The sequence below is a fragment of the Neolamprologus multifasciatus genome, chromosome 15, assembly GCF_963576455.1.
Source record: "Neolamprologus multifasciatus chromosome 15, fNeoMul1.2, whole genome shotgun sequence".
Lineage (NCBI taxonomy): Eukaryota > Metazoa > Chordata > Actinopteri > Cichliformes > Cichlidae > Neolamprologus > Neolamprologus multifasciatus.
The window spans coordinates 8794378-8812360 of record NC_140453.1 but is presented as its reverse complement, the minus strand read 5'-3'; the positions used below and the strand labels follow the sequence as shown (position 1 = coordinate 8812360).

Below are 17983 nucleotides of genomic sequence, written 5' to 3'. Positions count from 1 at the left end.
TCAGCCCTCTCTTGTGTGCAATGGTGACTCCTGCATGACCTCATCTGGTCAGGCAGAATAAGAAATGAATAACATAATAATAATAATAATAATAATAATAATAATAATAATAATAATAATAATAATAATAATAATAATAATAATAATAATAATAAGGTTTGGGATGTGTCCTATTTGGTTCAGCATCAAGGATCATCTAATCTGTGGTAAACATTACATTTTTAATATATCATGTCAATCAAATGCAATTTTTAAAAATCCAATAAAATATCAAATTAGTTCATAACTAAGATACGTACTTATTTTAAATCATAGTTTTCCTGAAATATTTTCTTTAATTTATAAAATTAGTATCACATGTTTACTATGTGCTAAACCTGATAGTTTCCTTAATAATCTGAGTATTTATCATATTTATGCATATGTGCAGATATTTTAACTGTGGATTATCCAACAAGTAAATGTCATTGTAGAAAAGTACAATGTTTTGAAGTGAATTTAAAAGTCACTATAACAAACGAGCCTGCAGATTTTGGCCTCACTTAAATTTTGTCCAGGAGATGGCAGTCTGTAGATACTTCATGCATGGCAAATGCAGTATCCAGAGACAGCATTGTGGATAGGCCTGGACAGTAAGAATAGAAAGCACAAAGTTATGTGAGTCATTGGGTTAAATGCTGTTGTTTTCTGCGAGAGTATGTGGTTTGTAGATGGGCTGGTCAGTGCATCAGTCCTTAGAGAGGTTCTAGGAAGTAAAATACAACATCAGCTTATGGTGTCGTACAGTAGTGACGTACAGCAAAGCCGAGATCAAGTTTTCAAAGAAAAACAAGGGTCATGCAGATGTGAAACATGATGGGATCAGATGGAACAAAATGTGATTTTTTCGTTTCCTCCCCTCAGTGTGTGGACCTTTTCCACACCACAATTTTGGGCAGCCATCCAACAAAACAATTAGCAAGTATGGGAATCCCAGCCCTTCTCTCATACAGTTCCCTCCCTCTCTCCCTCCTCTATCTCTCCTCCTCTCCTGCTCTCTCCCTGCAGCTGGAGCCAGGAGAGAGGCAGCCAAGTTTATTTTCTCCTTGGTGGTCCCTTTGGGGTGGTGGCGAGGCCCCCGCCGTACTCCTGCTGATGTATTAGGTGAGGGTCCTTTAAGAGATGTCGGTGGGACTCTTTTATTACTGCTGCACTTAATCTTATTGTTCCTGTTAAAGGATACTTGTTACTATTCTTATTTTTCTTCTTCCTCTTCTTTTATTTATGTAACAACTGTGTGTGATTAAACTCACCTACATCCCTGCTGGTAGTTTGAAATGGGAAGTCCTAATCATTAAAGACGATAGTGTAAAAATCAAGGAAACTGAGAATACGCCCAGGGGTTAATGGAAGCTTCAGTTGGCAATATTTTATAAAATTATTATTTTCCAAATTCACTCATAAAAAAGATGAGCAAAATACAAAAAAAAAATGACTGACTGGATTGACTTCATGTTTTTTGCCTTGCTCTTTTGCTCCCTGATGTAGTATTCAGATCCTCCTCAGATCTTTGTTTTGTCTTAAAACAACTCACAATATCCTAAATGAAAACTCTCAAACTGACTCAAACTGAGAGTTTTTAAATGGAAATGTCAATTTAAAAACAGAAGAGTTCAGAGCATTTCACTGAAAGGCTCTGATGAGACATTATGAGCTCACTGGCTGATTCTCACAGCGCTCTGGAGACATAAATAAATAAGTAAAAGAAAACAAAACATCTTCTTCTATTGAATGGCTGAATCTACGGCAATGTAGCTAATATATCATAAATAGATCAAAAGATATGGATGGAAAATCGGCCAATAATTATACTAGCTATAGCAAAACAACTTGGAAAACAGGCTTTATATATATATATATATATATATATATATATATATATATATATATATATATATATATATATAAATGAAAAAAATTGCCTAAAAATTCTCTACATTTCTAGAAGTATGAAAACTACGTGTTATTTTTTCTGACTTGAAAGAGTACTCGACCTCCAGAGGTCATATAGGTTATAGCCTAGGTGTTTAGTTAGTTGTTTTTAAGGAGTAAGTGAAAACTAGTGCTTTCTCCCTTTTTGCGCTCTCTTTTTTTTTTTCATTCCCAATAAACCGCAGTGAGAAAAGTGAGAGAGACTAAGGGGGAGAGGCCTTGTGTCAGAGCGCATAAATAACTGTCGACGTGATGTAAACACAGCGGTCATAACCCGAGCAAATTAAAACAACTGGTCTGGGCGGGATTAAAGCAGGTTTTCTACGTCTAAAAAAACCCAAAAAACTCGTCCGCTGACCTCCAGCGACTCCCTTCTGATTGGCCGAATGCTAATTAGTCAATCCAATCACCGCATGCGCGTGAGTTGATAAGGCAAAATGCAATTAAGCTAACGAAAAACGACGATGGCTGCTCATATTTTAGCGGTGTAGCTTCATAAATAAGATAATAAACTGTTATTAAACAGCCCTGACAGGTTAAAATAACTTTAAAAAAGTAAAAGTCAATGACAACAATGATACTTCTCACACTGGCACCCGGTTTATTTACCTTTCTTGCATTTACCCCATCAGCAAAGTTAGCAACGAGATAAACGTGATTTGGCCTGTTTGGCCTGTTTACGCCACAAGAAGAGTAACTCCTTTATAACGCCTACATAATCTACCAAGGCAAACGTTTGTTTATGTAACGACAGCTTTGTCCACTGTTATCTTTCAGACACAACAGAGGGAGACCCGGGCTATCTGTACCTACGCTTTGTTGGTGGGCAGGGTCTGCTATTCTGAAGGAATGGAGCGATAAGGCGGGTTGCCAGGTCAAACTATTGGCCCACACAAGAAAAAAAATAATAAGGACTGATTACACAGAGTGTAAAAGTGGTACAAATATATTTCATATACTTCATGTAATCTGTACAACAATTTGAGCAGGTTTCATGTGCCTTATCCAGCCATCCATCAAATCATCCATCCATCATAAGACAATTGCAAAACTCAGGCCTGCATCAGTAAAAACGCATCTGCAGATTATTACTGTTTGTTGAAAAAAAAGGAAAAAAGAAAAAAGAAAAGAAAAGAAAGAAAGAAAAAGAAAAAAGAAAACGAAAAAAAGCAATTTAAAGTACAAAGTTTATCTTTGAACCAGCAAAGATAAAAGATCACAATGCATTTAAATAAACGATTTTTTTTTCTTTACGGGAACGAAGGAGAGTGGGATGCCCTTCCGTTATTCCCACTCAAAGTCTGCAGAGATGAGACTTGCATTTCAGTCACTATAGGATTTTTTTTCATTGTTCCTTTAACAAGGCAAAGAGCTGCTGCCACTGAGCTGCATCAAGACGCCGTAGTTCCGCACAACCTCGTTGAGTTCAGCATCTCCTTCAAATCGTTTTCCGGTTTACCTGCAACCATGAAAGGCCACGTCTGCGGAGGAAAACGCAACCAGTTAGAGCGTGCACTGTCAAAGAGTTTAGACTAAATCAAACCTAAATTCAAAGCCAGTATGCGTGAAATCACCTTAAACCACTAGGTAAACATAATAAAAACGTCATTCATTTGGAGCAAACACTGTCACTTAGTGCTCTCGGGTGTCATTAAAACAAACATTTTAGACACAAAGGCCACAATATAAAGCTATAACGTGGAACATTTAACGTTTTCTGGCTCCAATATTCATATTTAATTAAGTTCAGTTCTAGCGTTTGATAAATAATTTTGAATTGCAATCCGGTTTTTTTTTTTCAATTTGCTCCGAAAACTTATTTTAAAAAATTACATCATTGCAACATTAATTTCACCTGTCTCCCCAACGAATCACTGCCGGCACTGACGGCCTAACGATGAAATTATTTCCAATTGCACTTCTTGGTCTGCAGCCTACAGTGATTGTAAACTGTCGGGTATTTATTACGCTTGCACGAGGCTGGCTGTTTGCTTGTTTGTTTTTACCTCCCTCGTCACCTGCCTAGTTGAGCGATCGCCCTCCTTTGTCACTTTACTTGAGTAATTGAGGCCTATAATTTGGCCTTTGCAGGCCACGTTAAAATAACGAAACAACATTGGATTTTGATTAAAAGTGATTCAGGTATTTCACTACATTATTATATTAAAACTCCAAATTGGAAGTGTGGAAATTTTGGGAGCAAAAAAGTACAAGCCCCTTAAGCCCATTCTCACCAGGTTAACAGGGTGGATATATCCATTTTCGTATTTGTCGTTGGCCAGTATCTGTCGGAGGTGCGCTATGTAGCTAGACGCCAGGCGCAGTGTGTCCAGTTTGGAGAGCTTGGTATCCGGTGGTACCCAGGGTAAGGAGGTCTTAAGCCGGGAGAAGGCTTTGGACAGGACTCTCATCCTGGCTCTTTCCCGGGCGTTGGCCGCGTTCCTCTGCACCTGCTTGCCCTCCTGTTGTGCCACACCCTTGGGCGCCGTTTTCCTGGACGTTGTCTTCCGTTTTTTGCCGGGCGTTTCTCTCCGTTCCTCGTTTGCGCATGAGCCCTCGCAGTTTGAGCTCTCCTCCGTGCTCTCGTTGGAATCTTTACCGGAGGAACCAAACTTCAGGATGCCGTCCAGGAGCTCGTCGTCGACATCGCTGAGAGACCCGGTGGACATATTAGTACCGTATTCCCACTGAAGCGGGCTCAAAACATGGGAGCAGAATTCTTCGGCTGGACACGATTGAACAGGATGCACGCTGGATGTTCATGAACAACTAACTGTGCAGAAAGGAACAGACTTTTTTATCTTTGTGACCAGAGAGGGCGTTACCACATGCTGGGAGGAGACAGCGGTGCTGATCTTTCTTGCTGGCTCCCCAAAGGTTTCGAGGATCCCAAGGGACCCTGGATGAGCCCAAGATGTAGGACATGTGTTTTATTTTAATCACTGTTCAACCCGGAACATGAGATTTCCTCATAAAAAAGAGAGACAGGTGCATTTATACATAGAATTTCTTTCTTTCTTTCTTGAACCTTTTGTCATAATTACTGAAAAATTACATTGGCAACTACATGCATGGCCCACCAATCAGTTCTGTACATCTACTGTATTTTAAGTTAACCTTTGTCTTGCTTGAGGCCTCCAAATTATGTAGTTACAGTGATCACAGCACACAACTGCACTCCTTAAACTATGCAGCCTGAAGTAGGGTTCACAATAAAGTGATTAATATATATTTTTTTAATGCATTAGCTGCAACATGAATAAAGACGTGCATTCTTAGAAACTGGAAATGAACTAACCATTAGCAAAATACAAATGTAATCTGTGTAGTGATATGTTGTCTCTTAATTACAAGAAAAATGTAGTCTTTTTATTTCATTGAATAATGAATTAGGAAATTAGATTTGTGCAAAATAATTGCAATCCAGCTCCAAAAGGATCACAGTTTAGCCAGTTCCGCTCACAGTGTCCACATAACTTTCAGCACATCTTGCCAGTTAACAGAATAAAGTGCAAGGACAGTGGGTGTGGGGTTTTTGGAGCGGTGTCACGTCTCAAATGGCAAACTGGCGCCTCAGTCCCCTCTGATGTAATAGATACCTGGCACCCACAATCCCCTGTTTGGCCTTCCACATCATTCCACACTGATGCTCCATGCACTGGCCCACTCAGGCCCAAGTCCAAACAACAGAGGTCTCTGGAGCTCCGGTGGGGTACATTACTGATAATCCCATGCTTCCTGTTCGCTTGCTTTTTTTTTTGTTTAAACTGTTCATCATTACACTGAAATATGACGAGTTTGCATGAAGCTTCAGGTGTTTCCTCCTGGGATGCGGCATTGTGTTTGCGGGTTCGTGTTTGTGCGAGCAGATCCGTTGGCTACACAGCTGAAGTGTGCGAGGAAAAGAGGTGTGTCTCCTGAGAGCTGACCTTTAGCCCCATAGCTTCCGGTGTCACAGTGCATCCAAACGGGTATTATCTAATTTATCAATAAGAAACACACAGTGAAATCCTTCCATTTTGGCTGGGCTGCACTTCTTCAAGTGGAAAAGCCTTAAAAAGGATAGAGGAAGAACAAAGCTCTTTGGGAAGAAATACAGGACAGATGTAAGGAAATGAGTAAGAAAGTAGAGCAAAGAGAAAAAAAAGATAAGTGGGGGAAAGGAGGGAGATGGGAAGAGAGGAAGAAGGGGGTTTAATCTTCTGGGTGGGCTGGAAATCAAAGCACTTAGTTGAAAAGTAATAATAGAGTCTGTTAGATTGATGATCACCTCTGAGATACATGGATCCACCAGAGAGAAACAGAGAGTGCAAGAGAGAGGGAAAGGGAGTCGAACAAAAATAGCTCACGAAAACCTTTTTTTCTCTGTCCCGTGTGTCGATAAAACACAGGCCCTGATGTAACACTGTCATAAATATAATTTGTACTCTTACTTAAATTCACATGTGGCCTATAAGGCAGAGAAACCCTATGTGGTGAGTGGGCATTCCGTTCTTCTTAATAATAATAACAAATAAAGGTCCTGTAAGTGTTTAGGAGAGCCTTTCAGTGAGCATTTTGCCCTCTCAGAGCCTCACTCATACTCACAGTGACATGAGGCAACAGGTGGAGAGGGGGCAGTGAGAAAGATGGAAAGAGAAAAAAAAAAGTGGGGACCCTGGCACTTATGGAGGGACATGCTGCTAATTAGCCGGTTTGGGGCCAAAGGTTAGGCTGGTTGTGTGATGTCACCAGGCAGGGACGGGTTCCAGATGTTGTTCACAGGGCCACCGAGGGGGACATCTGATCCTGTGTGTCATTATCATCTGTCTCTCTCTCTCCTCATGCACAGGAACACCTCTGTTACATGTTTAAGACAACAGTGTGTTAAAAAAAAACAGCAAATGCTAAATATGTCATTTGAAAATCATAAAAAAGAAACCAAGACAATGAGTGTTTTGACTTGTAACATGAATTGGATCAGATAGATAGATACTGTTGTCCAAACAGAGACTAATGAGGTCAAACTTGAACTAAATTTTAAAATGTTCCATGTGTTAATTGCATTATATGCAATTTGTCCAAAACTTTTAATTACCAGAATATGTAGGTGGAAATGAAAATCCATGATATCCCTGTCTTTGTTTTTACAGGGCAAAGTATAACTGCACTATATGCTGAGCACTTGGTGACAGTGGGAAGGAAAAACTCCTTTTTAACAGGAAGGTGCAGCCATCTGCTATCACCAGATGGGGGTAAGGGGAGTAATACAGGACAAGACACACTGTGGAAGAGAGCCAGAGATTAATAATAGCTAATGACTGAATTCAAAGTGGTTTATAAACACATGGAGGTGAGTGAAGAAGAAGCTGTTTCAGAGTCCACTTTGCTACCCCACCCATACAAATGTAGAGGTGTAACTGAACCCTCATTGAGAGACTACACAAGCCATCATGTTCATATACTATGATGTCTACACTTTTTGTCATAGAAGTTGCCTCTGGAAAGCACAAGTTTTATTCACAGTGTGCATGTAAAGATATGTTTGTGCACCATGACATTGTGCTCCCCCCCCCCCCCCCCCCCCCCCCCTTGAGGCAGCAGTTTATCTAACACTGCTGCAAGTGTTAATCAAACATGATGAAATAGGTTTTATTTCAGTGTCATTTTGTCTGGCACAAAGTCAAGACAGATGGTTTAGAGGAAAATGCACTGCAAGCTATAGCATTAACCTGACGTTATCAGTATTTCACGGCATCAGACAAATTTATCGTTTACTGAAAAAGAGTCTGATGTCATTATTGCTTGATTAGCGTCTATGCAGTGACATGAAGTTATCAGTGAGCAATGACAATAGAGATTATTTTTTCACCTCATTTAAGTTTTTTTTTACAGAGCAAAGATGAATAAGTGTGGCTTTAGTTTCACTAAAATATGTTTCTCTTTTGATTTCTTTACTCAGGTTTCAAACCTTGTGTGTGTTTCCTTAAAAAGGCGAAAAACCTTAAGGGATGATATGTTGCTGCAAAACAATTGACAAATGAAATCGAAAGGAATCGTGGAATAGAGTAAAAACACTGTTGTGTTTACAGTCCATGCTCATGTTTTTGTGACTCAAAGGGGCTGAATGAAAAAAAAATGAAACTAGCTGGTTGATCTAGCCGTAAGGGGAGAAACTATAACTCTGGAGTGAGGCTTAGGGCGAGAAAAACATCATCCATCTAAGTCTTAGCACACCAGTTCCCTGTCCCTTATCACAGCTATACTCCCACAAAACACACACACACACACACACCACACACATGCATATGCACCTCAGTTCAAGCGTTCCTAAAAAAGAAAATCAAAGAAAAATAATTAAATGAGAGGTTGCAGAGAGTGCAAAGATACAGCGGGGAGAGGAGGAGGCAAAAGGATGTTGTGGACAAACTGAGCAATAAGAGAGAATTATGAACATGCTTATGAGAGTGGAAATATCATATTATATTTCAACAAGACAAGACTGCAATCCTTTGATATTCAGTGACAGGAACATCCGGGGGAAGGAAAACAGTGTTTTTCTAGAATAAGACTGATATTCTGTCACAGTGTAGGTTAATGACCTGGAAGTCTTGTCCTTATAGTGTGAGGGAGCTGGACTGTAATGGTCTCTGGTATGCAAGTACACTTATCTGTACAAGTGTGTGCATCTGTGGTAAATGGTTTCACAAACAAATGGAAATGGATATGAAGAAAATGAGCGATAACTTGGAGAATTGTGGAATCAGTGAAGTTAAAAATAAATCATTGTCCACTTTATCCGTGTTAAAGTGCAGTGAAAAAGTATTTGTCCCCATCCAGATTTCTGTGGGTTTTTTTTTTTTTTTTGCATATTTGTTATATTTAAATGTTTCAGATCATCAAACACATTTTAATATTGGATATAGGAAATAGAATAAATACAGAGTGCATTTTTTAAATTAAGATTTCATTCACTTAGAAAAAAAAAAACCCTGTACAAACCTACCTGGCCCTATTTGAAATAGTGACTTTTCCCTAAACCTAATAACTGGTTGTGCCGCCCTTTGGCAGCAAGAACTGCAAACAAACTGGGATAACTGGTAATGAGTCTTTAGCATCACTGTGCAGGAATTTTGACGCACTCTTCTTTGAGAGTTGTTTTAATTCAGAGGGTTTTTGAGCATGAATTGCTGTAAAGTCATAACAAAGCATCTCAATAAGATTTAAGTCTGGCATTGAGTAGGCCATTCCAAATTTTGTCTTATTTTAACTATTCAGACATGATTTGCTGGCATTTTAAACCACCGTTCTGCTGCATAACCCAAGTGTGCTTGCGCTTTATGGCATAGACTGATGGTCAGAAAGCATTTTCTTACAGAGTAGAATTCATGGGTCCATCAATTACATTTTTTCTTGTCAATCCATAGACTATTTTTCCAAATAGTCTTGGAGATCATCAAGATGTGTTTGTTGTTTTCTGGGTTTTTTTTTGTTTATTTTGTTGTTGTTGTTGTTTTTTTTTTTTTTTGGGGGGGGGGGGGGGGGGGGGGGGTTGGGGCAAATGTGAGTCTTTGAGTTCTTTTTGGTCAGCAGTGGTCTTCACCTTGAAATTCTCCCATGGATGCCATTTTTGCCCAGTCTCTTTCTTATTGTTGAGTTATGAACTCTGACCTTAACTGAGTCAGGTGAGTTCTGCAGTTCTTTAGATCTTGTTCTGGGTTCTGTTGTGTCATCTTGTAAAGTCATCAGTGCATTCTTGGACTAGTTACTCTAGAAAGTGTTTGGTTTTCTGGTTTTCTCGAATTGTAGACAATGGCTTTCAGTGTTCACTGGGGTCAAAAAGCCTTAGAAATGGCTTTGACCCCTTTTCAGACTGATCATTGTAAATGACTTTGTTTCTCAGATGTTTTTGAATTTCTTAAGATCGTGTCATGATGTGTTGCTTTTTGAGATCTTTTACCTTTGTTTTGTCAGACAGGTTCTATTTACCTGATTTCTTAATTCAACAGGTCTAGAAATAATCAGGCATTCTATATAGGCACAACATGTTGTGCCTATATAGAAGGGATTTGCAGAGTCATACATGCTATATCCAACATTTAAATTGTTTAAATCATTTAGCGTTAGTTGTATGATTGCAGTTATCTGAAAAAAAGCGGTTCTAAATTACCCTTTAACATCCATCAGGTTACTGGCTACCTGTTTGCTGTTAGGGGTAAGATTAGAGTCTCACTGTAACAGAAATTTTAACTCACTGAAAATGCAAATGGAAATTCGTTTACCTGCAAAAATTATTATATGAGACTTTACTTAAAAGGAAAGATCTTCTGGTTTTTGAAAAGTTGAGTATGTGGTTAAAATGAAACACAACCCTAACTCTAACTGTAGACCTATCCCTAGACAGAGGTCATGTGAGACCCGCTGGATGCTTAAAGGTTAAGGATAGCACCTGAATCTTGTGACTGATGATGATGGACATATCCAGTGTGAGTACAGCATCATTTGTTAACATATTATATATAAAATAATAAAATCTTTCAGCCTTGAGATAGCTGAAATAGGTGAGTTTAAAAAAGTACCTGAAACAAACTTGTGGATTTAAAGCAAAATTTAATTCAATCTGGTGATTTTGGACAATATTGTGTTCCTGTCTTGAAAGGTGCGTTGCGTGCAGCAGGTTAAGGATAAAAGAACAAGTCGTGTTAGAGTTGGACAGACGGAGGTCGATAACAACAAAAACCTTTGATAGAAGCACAAACAGATGTGAGTAAGAAGCTGCAGATTTCAAAGAAAATCACAATTTTGCATAGGGACTGTTTCACAGGCTGTACGTGAAATTGGAGACGCAGTGATTTCTCTACCCTGGAAACATCTACACATAGTTAATAAAAATGTTACATCTCTAACTTCAGCTGGCCTGGGTGCCGAGAGCAGCGTGCCGGAAATAAGTGAGACATGATGCAGCTGCAGTTCGAGTGTGTTTGCATGTTTTCTACTACAGCTTACACTTTACTAACCTCTGCTGAAACCTATGACTATGACTTGCACCCCAGTCTGTCGGTGTGTGTATGTATGCACACTCTGACTGTGCACTGGGCAGTATATTACAGAATGGGACCATGCTGGGCTTCAGACGTCTGGTCTCTGTCACTGTGATTGAGGTTACAGTTTATAAACACAGAGAAGGAGAAAAGTCCTGTTCGGTTTTCTGTCTCACACAGTGGTACAGTTTAGATGAGTGTGTGTGCAGTTAGGGTGAAAGGCTATGTGGTTTGATCTTCTAACAGGGCAGAGATTGCAGACCCCAATGCACCACAGAAGCCATTTGTTCCCCTTCCTACTTCTTCATCTCTTTTACCAAGATTTGTCCTCCGTCTCTGTCTGTGCTCACGCCTGACTCCACTCACTGCTGCTGTTTCAGGTCTGGTGAGTTCAGTTTAGCCAAAACAAATAAAGTCAAGATGCAGCCAAACTAGATCAAACACCAATACCCTTTTTTCCCCACAAAGTAGTACTCAGCCTTAATTCTATAGCGCAGCTTGAATATGAATAACACAAGTAAAGCTAATAAGTACAGTTGGAAAAAGAAAGTTTTCACAGGACTAAGTACACCTTGACTGCTTCCATAGGAATAAAGAGGGCACGTAACAGCCAGCTGCTGCTAATCAAATTAATGATTAATTTGATTTGATTTGATTTGATTTGATTTATATAGCGCCAAATCACAACACCAGTCATCTCAGAGCTTTATATTGTGAGGTAAAGACGTTACAATAGTACAGAGAAAACCCCAACAATCAAATGACCTGCTTGCTGTGAGCAAAAACTTGGTGACAGTGGGAAGGAAAAACTCCCTTTAAGAGGGAAGAACCCTCCAGCAGCTGGTTGGAGTGATGCAAGTAAAACAGGATAAAAGACAAGCTGTGGAAAAGAGCCAATATCTGATCAGCATGTGTGAGTAATGTTTTAAAATCAATCTGGTCTGTAGCATTCAGGCATTTGTTAATGTTCCATAAATGAATACCAACAAGCCTTGAGAAACTGAAGCAAGTTCTAAAGAAGAATTGGCAAAAATTCTTCCACAACAATGTGAGAGACTGGTAAATTATAAAGAAAAATACACTTTAAATTATTACAGCTAAAGGTTGATGACAAAGATATTAAATCATAGGGAGTGTTTAGTTTATCACAGAACTATCATAACTTTTTTTTTAGACATAACTGTGTATATGCCCTTTATATATAAAGGATGTTGTGGTACGTTACCTCATAAGCCACACTAATAATTATAATTATTGGGATTTTTTTTATTTTTTTAGATGACTGAAGATATAAGGCAAAGCATCATCAGAAAAAGCAATCATATCATATTGTTAGTTTACAAAGAAACACATTCAACCATGGACTCTAGATTCTGGGTGTTTGATTACACCAAACAGTGTAACAGAAAAGCAGGTTTGCCAGCTATAAAGGTCATGAAACTGAAAGAATTTGAGCTCATACAGAGCAGGTATGAGTTCAGAAAGAAAGTCTAAACAAACAAATACCAAATGCAAGTCTTTGCTAACAGAAAGAAGACTCACGAGTGTTTGAGTGTGACAACAGTCTTATGCCGGTATTTGCTCCAGCCTCCAGTGCTCAGTTCCAGTGTTTTTAGACTAGTAGAACAGAGCAATGTGCAGACACATACTTTTTAATTTTAATTAGCACTTTGACACTCTTTTGGTATTTCTGTGGGTTTTTTTTTTTGTTTGTTTGCTTTTAGATATGCTTATATGTTGCTGTTGGTGTTTTGTATAATTACACACTTTTATGTGTTTTTATGATGCTCCTTTGTTTATCTTCTCATTCTACACTCTATAACTAATTATATATGTCCTCATGATTTCATGTTCCCTGTGTTCTTTATAAGAGCAAATTAAGAGTACATTTATTTTTCTTTAATTAGTAAAAAAGAAATTCTACTAGATTTGCATGAGGCAAAAAACCCCAAAACAATTCACAACTGCTCCAATAATACCAATACTTAAAGGCATGAAACTAATCTTTTATTATTTATCTATATGAAATGTGTCTGGTACTGCAAAGTTTAAAACAAAGCAACGATATTTGAGATTCGATGGAAGAATTTTGTGATGATCGGCGTTCGTGTGTTCCAAAAGTGCAGCTTGTTCAAAACAAACTCTTGGTATAGAGCCGTGCCAGTCTAATCTCCCACTGATCTCTGAATAAAAAGAGATGTAATGTCAGAAATCTCATTACACACACCTAATTAAGTGCAAAGCTGGGCCGTCGCTGGTATTATTCACACCTGATTAGTCAGGCTGTTGTTAACACAAAGGGTGATGAAGAAGAGGGATGATAAACAGTGGTGCGCTCTTATTGGCTGGATCAGATTTTTGTGCTTTGATCTCCTTCCTCCTCATTACTCAGGGGGAAGCGACAGGTGTGTATCTGTAGAAGTTTTTGTAGCATTTTTAAATAATGTGAACAAATTCCTGGGTTGTTACAAAGGGGGGGGGGGCAATCTTTTCACTGAGTATGTGTGTTTTATTTATTATCAACATACCTCCTTGCGGATGCTGCAGATGCAGATGCATTTTTATCTTATTGGTCTTTATTCTGAAAATTAACTTCATCTCTTTTTTTTCTTACTCTTGCAAATGATCTCACCATCATTATCTCTTCTGTCTAGGCAGCCTGGTTAGATCATAGTTGCACAGACCACTGATTCACACACACACACAGACACACTTTTTGTGGCATTCACTGGCGATTGCTGGAGCTCGTGGTGCAAAGGGAGACTGAGTACTATCAGACCCCAGGAAGAGAGATAGGAGCAGTCCCTGAAGAGGCCACATAATCAGGCAAAACATGCCCAAACTTCTTCATGAATGCTGTGCGTGTTTTTTCATATATATGTATTTCTCTGCACTTGGTGGAGGGCAGGGTGGGGGGGATGTCAGCCCGCTCTTGTCTGCATGAACAAACTCCAGGCTTGAGTGAGATACACCCACATAACCTGCCGATATCGCCGGATAAACCATCCAGAGCTGCTGATAGCCAGGGATGTGTTGACTGCCCCAGTTGCAAGAAAACTTCTGGCTTCCTGGGCAAAGACATTACACATATCCCTATCCTCCCTGACTGCTTCCTTCCAGTCTAATCTTCCTCCAGAACCCATGAGGAACTGTCATCCCCACCGTATCCACATCGAGGCTCCTCCCTGGCTGTGCTGCTGATACATCCCTATAGGGGTGAATCAGATGGACAACGAGGGAACTTGTACAAACATTGCACATCTGACTTACATGAAGAATCTCTGACGCGCACCCTCTTGCACAAACTCTCGTACACCAGCATAAAGCAAGGCATTAAATTAACATCAACAAATCTCATGCACTCTTGTAATATAAACATGAAAAGCCATCAGTTGTGGTCATGACAGAAAAATTGGATTCGAAAAGGGGGAAAATGGAAAGAAAAGTAACAAATATTACAAAATCTGCCGGTCTGTGTTTTATCCAGTCATTTGCAATGTCTGGATGGCATCTGTCTTTGTGTTAAAATGAACAAACCTCAGCAGCACCTTCTCACACTTCATTTCACCCTAATCAGTTTTTGTGCGAGTGTGTCTATTAATTGTCCCACGGGACACAGACCTAATGCTACCGGAGGCTAACTGGAGATGATTAAGAGGCGAAATGTGAGCTGTGATAAGCATGGCCCTGACACATACTCGTGCGCACACACACACACACACACACACACACACACACACACACACACACACACACACACACACACACACACACACACAGGGCTCAGATCAAATCTCGAGAGACCCCTGACAACCTCTGAACCCCAAGTCCCCGGGCAGGAAGCAGACAAGAGTGTGTGTAAGCTCATTAGTGCACGCACGTGTTTGTTTGTGTACTTGTGAATGTGACCCAAGCTCCGGTGCAGCTCACAGACAATCCCACTTAGAAGCAGAGGACAGACACAACAGCTCCGTACCTTTAATCACAAACAGATGTGTGCTGATCTCTGTGGTTTCGAATTATTGGATGATCACACCTAATGCTCAGTGTGTTCCTGCATATTTCTCTGATGAAACTGCCGCAGCATGTTGTGTAAAAGTTCAGCATGAAAATAAATCTAAAAAAAAGTTGTTAAACAGACTAAAGCATTGGGCTGTTAGCACTTCATAACTTTAACTGTAATTAATATGATAAATATAATACACTTTCTGCCTTGTTCACTACCAGTTGGACTTGACAATTCAGGTGTCATTCTCTTCTTGAGAGAAAATGACACCTGGAAAAAGCATAGAAAAAAAGGATAGACTTAGGCCTCAGTCTGCAGTTTGAGGAAGGGAATCTCCTCGGTTGATCAGATCCGCAATTACTAATGAGAGGTGTGAGAGTTGAGAAAAATGGAAGGGCACATGGGACACGAAAATGAGAGCAAACAGTGAAAAGTGCAGGAAGACGACATGTAGTCATGAAAACTGGAAGGGAAACGTGTGAGCTATGTCCCACTCCTGAAATTCAGATAAAGAATTTCAACTGCTGATTAATGTAATTATCTAAACAGCTAATCATATGTAAGCAAATGAGTGCATTTAGGCATGTAAACATGGTCAAGACAACCTGCTGAAGTTCAAACTGAGTGTCAGAATGGGGAAGAAAGGTTTGGTGCCAGATAGGCTGCTCTGAATATTTCATAAACTGCTGATCTACTGGTATTTTCACACACAATCATCTCTGGGGTTTATAGAGAATGGTTTGAAAAAGAGAAAATATCAACTGAGCGGCAGTTCTCTGGGTGAAAAATGCCTTTACTGATTCTAAAGGTCAGAGGAGAAAAGCCAGACTGCTTCAAGCTGATAGGAAGGCAACAGTAAGACAAATAACCACTCGGTGCAACTAAGATATGCAGAAGAGCATCTCTGAAATGCACAACGCTTTAAACCTTGAGGCAGATGGGCTAAAGCAGCAGTAGACCACACCGCGTGGCACTTCTGTGAGCTAAGAACAGGAAACTGAAGCTTAGATTTGCACTGGCTAAACAACATTGAACAATAGTCGACTGAAAAAAAATCCGACAAGTCGCAGTTTCTGCTGCAGAATTTAGATGGAAGGGTCAGAAATTGGCATAAAGAACATGAAAAATGGATCCATCCTGCCTTGTATCAACACTTCAGTCTGCTGCTGGTGCTGTAATGCTGCGGGGGGATAATTTCCTGGCATACTTTGGGCCCCTTAGTAACAAAGCAGAGATTATCTCAAACTGGTTTCTTGAACATGATAATGAATTCATTGTTCTTGAGTGCCCTCGGCAGTTCCCAATAGAGCACCTTTAGGATGCCGTAGAACAAGAGATAATGGATGCGTAGCTCACAGTTCCACAGCAGCTGTGTGATGCTATCATGTCAATGTGGAACAAAATCTCTTAACACCTTGTTGAATCTGTGCTATGAATAATTATTGCATTTGTAAACACAACAGAGGCTCCGGCAACCTAGCAAGGTGTAACGTAAGATAATGTACACCTTCTGTTTTCCATCCAAAATTATGACAGGTTTCATTTACATAAAAATGAAGATAAATAAAAAAAAATAAAGATGCTGGCAAGCCACATTCATGAACGAAAGTGTAAATGTAACCAAAAATGAGATTTATAGCCACTTTCTTGGAAACTGACAGAACAGTCAGTGTTGAAAAATTACAGGAAATGAATGGGGTTATGGGAATGTGTTTGAAAAAAAGAAATGTTTTACATATCTACATCACATATGACACCTCTTGAGTGGCAGGAATGTTAGAGATAAAGAATAAACAGAAACCGAGTTAGTGATTTCAGATCCCTCGTGCTATAGATTTGTAAACTGTGAGGATCTTTTTTCCCATGGAAAATGTTAGGTGACTCAGAGCTGAAGCAGCTCTCCTATTTAAGTCAGTCCAAGGGATTAACAACTGTGTTGCAAAATATCTGGTTCCTTTATAAAAAGCTAAACGTCCAAGCTTCTGTAGATGAAATGTGTCGGAGGGAAATGTTAACTACGACTCCCTAGAAGCCGATCGCTTCTAAGTGATCACTGATTTTGAGATTTTGTCATGTCTGTGCGATCAGGAGAGTCGGGTGAAGATTATGCTGTTCAAAGAACAATTACAAAAAACGTAATCTTAATCATTCTTTGTCATGACATATTTTTATTACCCGTGGTGCTACAATTTGATAAACTGGAGAGATAAAGCATTTGTAATTGCTCCCATTTCAATTCCTGCCTGTGACTGACTTCTTCTGCTATATGTGACCTCTTGACCAGCCAATCACAGGCCATCTGAATACAAAGGGTGGGATGCTGCCCTTCTAGACTTTTTTAGCTTGTCATGCATGTTATCATGTCAAAGCTGTGACTTTGCTGTTTATTCTCCTTGTACGTTAAGTTGCTGTTTCATTTTTCTTTCTTAACATTTTGACTTGCTGCCTGGAAGTGGAGAAAGCTGGGATTTTTAGTTATACTCCCTTTTCTCCTTTTCCCCTCGTTGATAAGATGTTATTTTCAGGATTGTAACCTTTCTTTGTGTGTGATTTATTAACTATTGCGATGATTTCATGCTTTCCCCTTCTGTGAAAAACTATTGAAATGTTAAACAAATCTTAATTTTCTCTCCTGCTGCTAATATTCCAGAGAAGTGTTATTGCTTATGAAGCACTCTTTTTCAAACGCACACACACAAGTATAGGCAAATGGTCTCCGTCTCCGCGGTGTGTCAGCTGTAGTCCAGCTGTTTAATGCATATTTACTTTCTAGCTTATTTATTTGATAGCAGAAGTCTGCATCCTAAGAGGTGAGAAGTGTGTGGGTGAGTCTGTGCGGGTCAGAGGCTTCGCATGAATCAGTGGACAAGGAAGCATTCCTTGAAATGAGGTTAATACTACCTCAGATGAACAATGAAAAATGGCATATGACACTGTGTTAATATTAGTTTAACAAAATCTAAATACACCCTTTGTCATGGCTGGG

The 17983-nt window shown here is 39.5% G+C and overlaps 1 protein-coding gene across 1 annotated transcript; it reads right to left on the bottom strand.

Moving 5' to 3' along the window:
• Positions 1 to 3081: 3081 nt before the first annotated feature.
• Positions 3082 to 4774, bottom strand: tcf21 (transcription factor 21). The gene is made up of 2 exons (XM_085132176.1): positions 4206 to 4774; positions 3082 to 3452 (listed from the first exon to the last, which is right to left on the bottom strand). Exons 1-2 carry the CDS (start codon positions 4638 to 4640, stop codon positions 3363 to 3365), a joined length of 525 nt encoding a protein of 174 aa, XP_084988302.1. The 5' UTR covers positions 4641 to 4774; the 3' UTR covers positions 3082 to 3362.
• Positions 4775 to 17983: the final 13209 nt, after the last annotated feature.

Excerpts from the sequence above, each read along its gene's own strand:
- tcf21 (XM_085132176.1), bottom strand. The coding sequence starts at position 4,640 with ATGTCCACCGGGTCTCTCAGCGATGTCGACGACGAGCTCCTGGACGGC. Across the intron at positions 3,453-4,205 it reads ATATCCACCCTGTTAACCTG|ACGTGGCCTTTCATGGTTGC; the intron begins GTGAGAATGGGC and ends TTTCCTCCGCAG.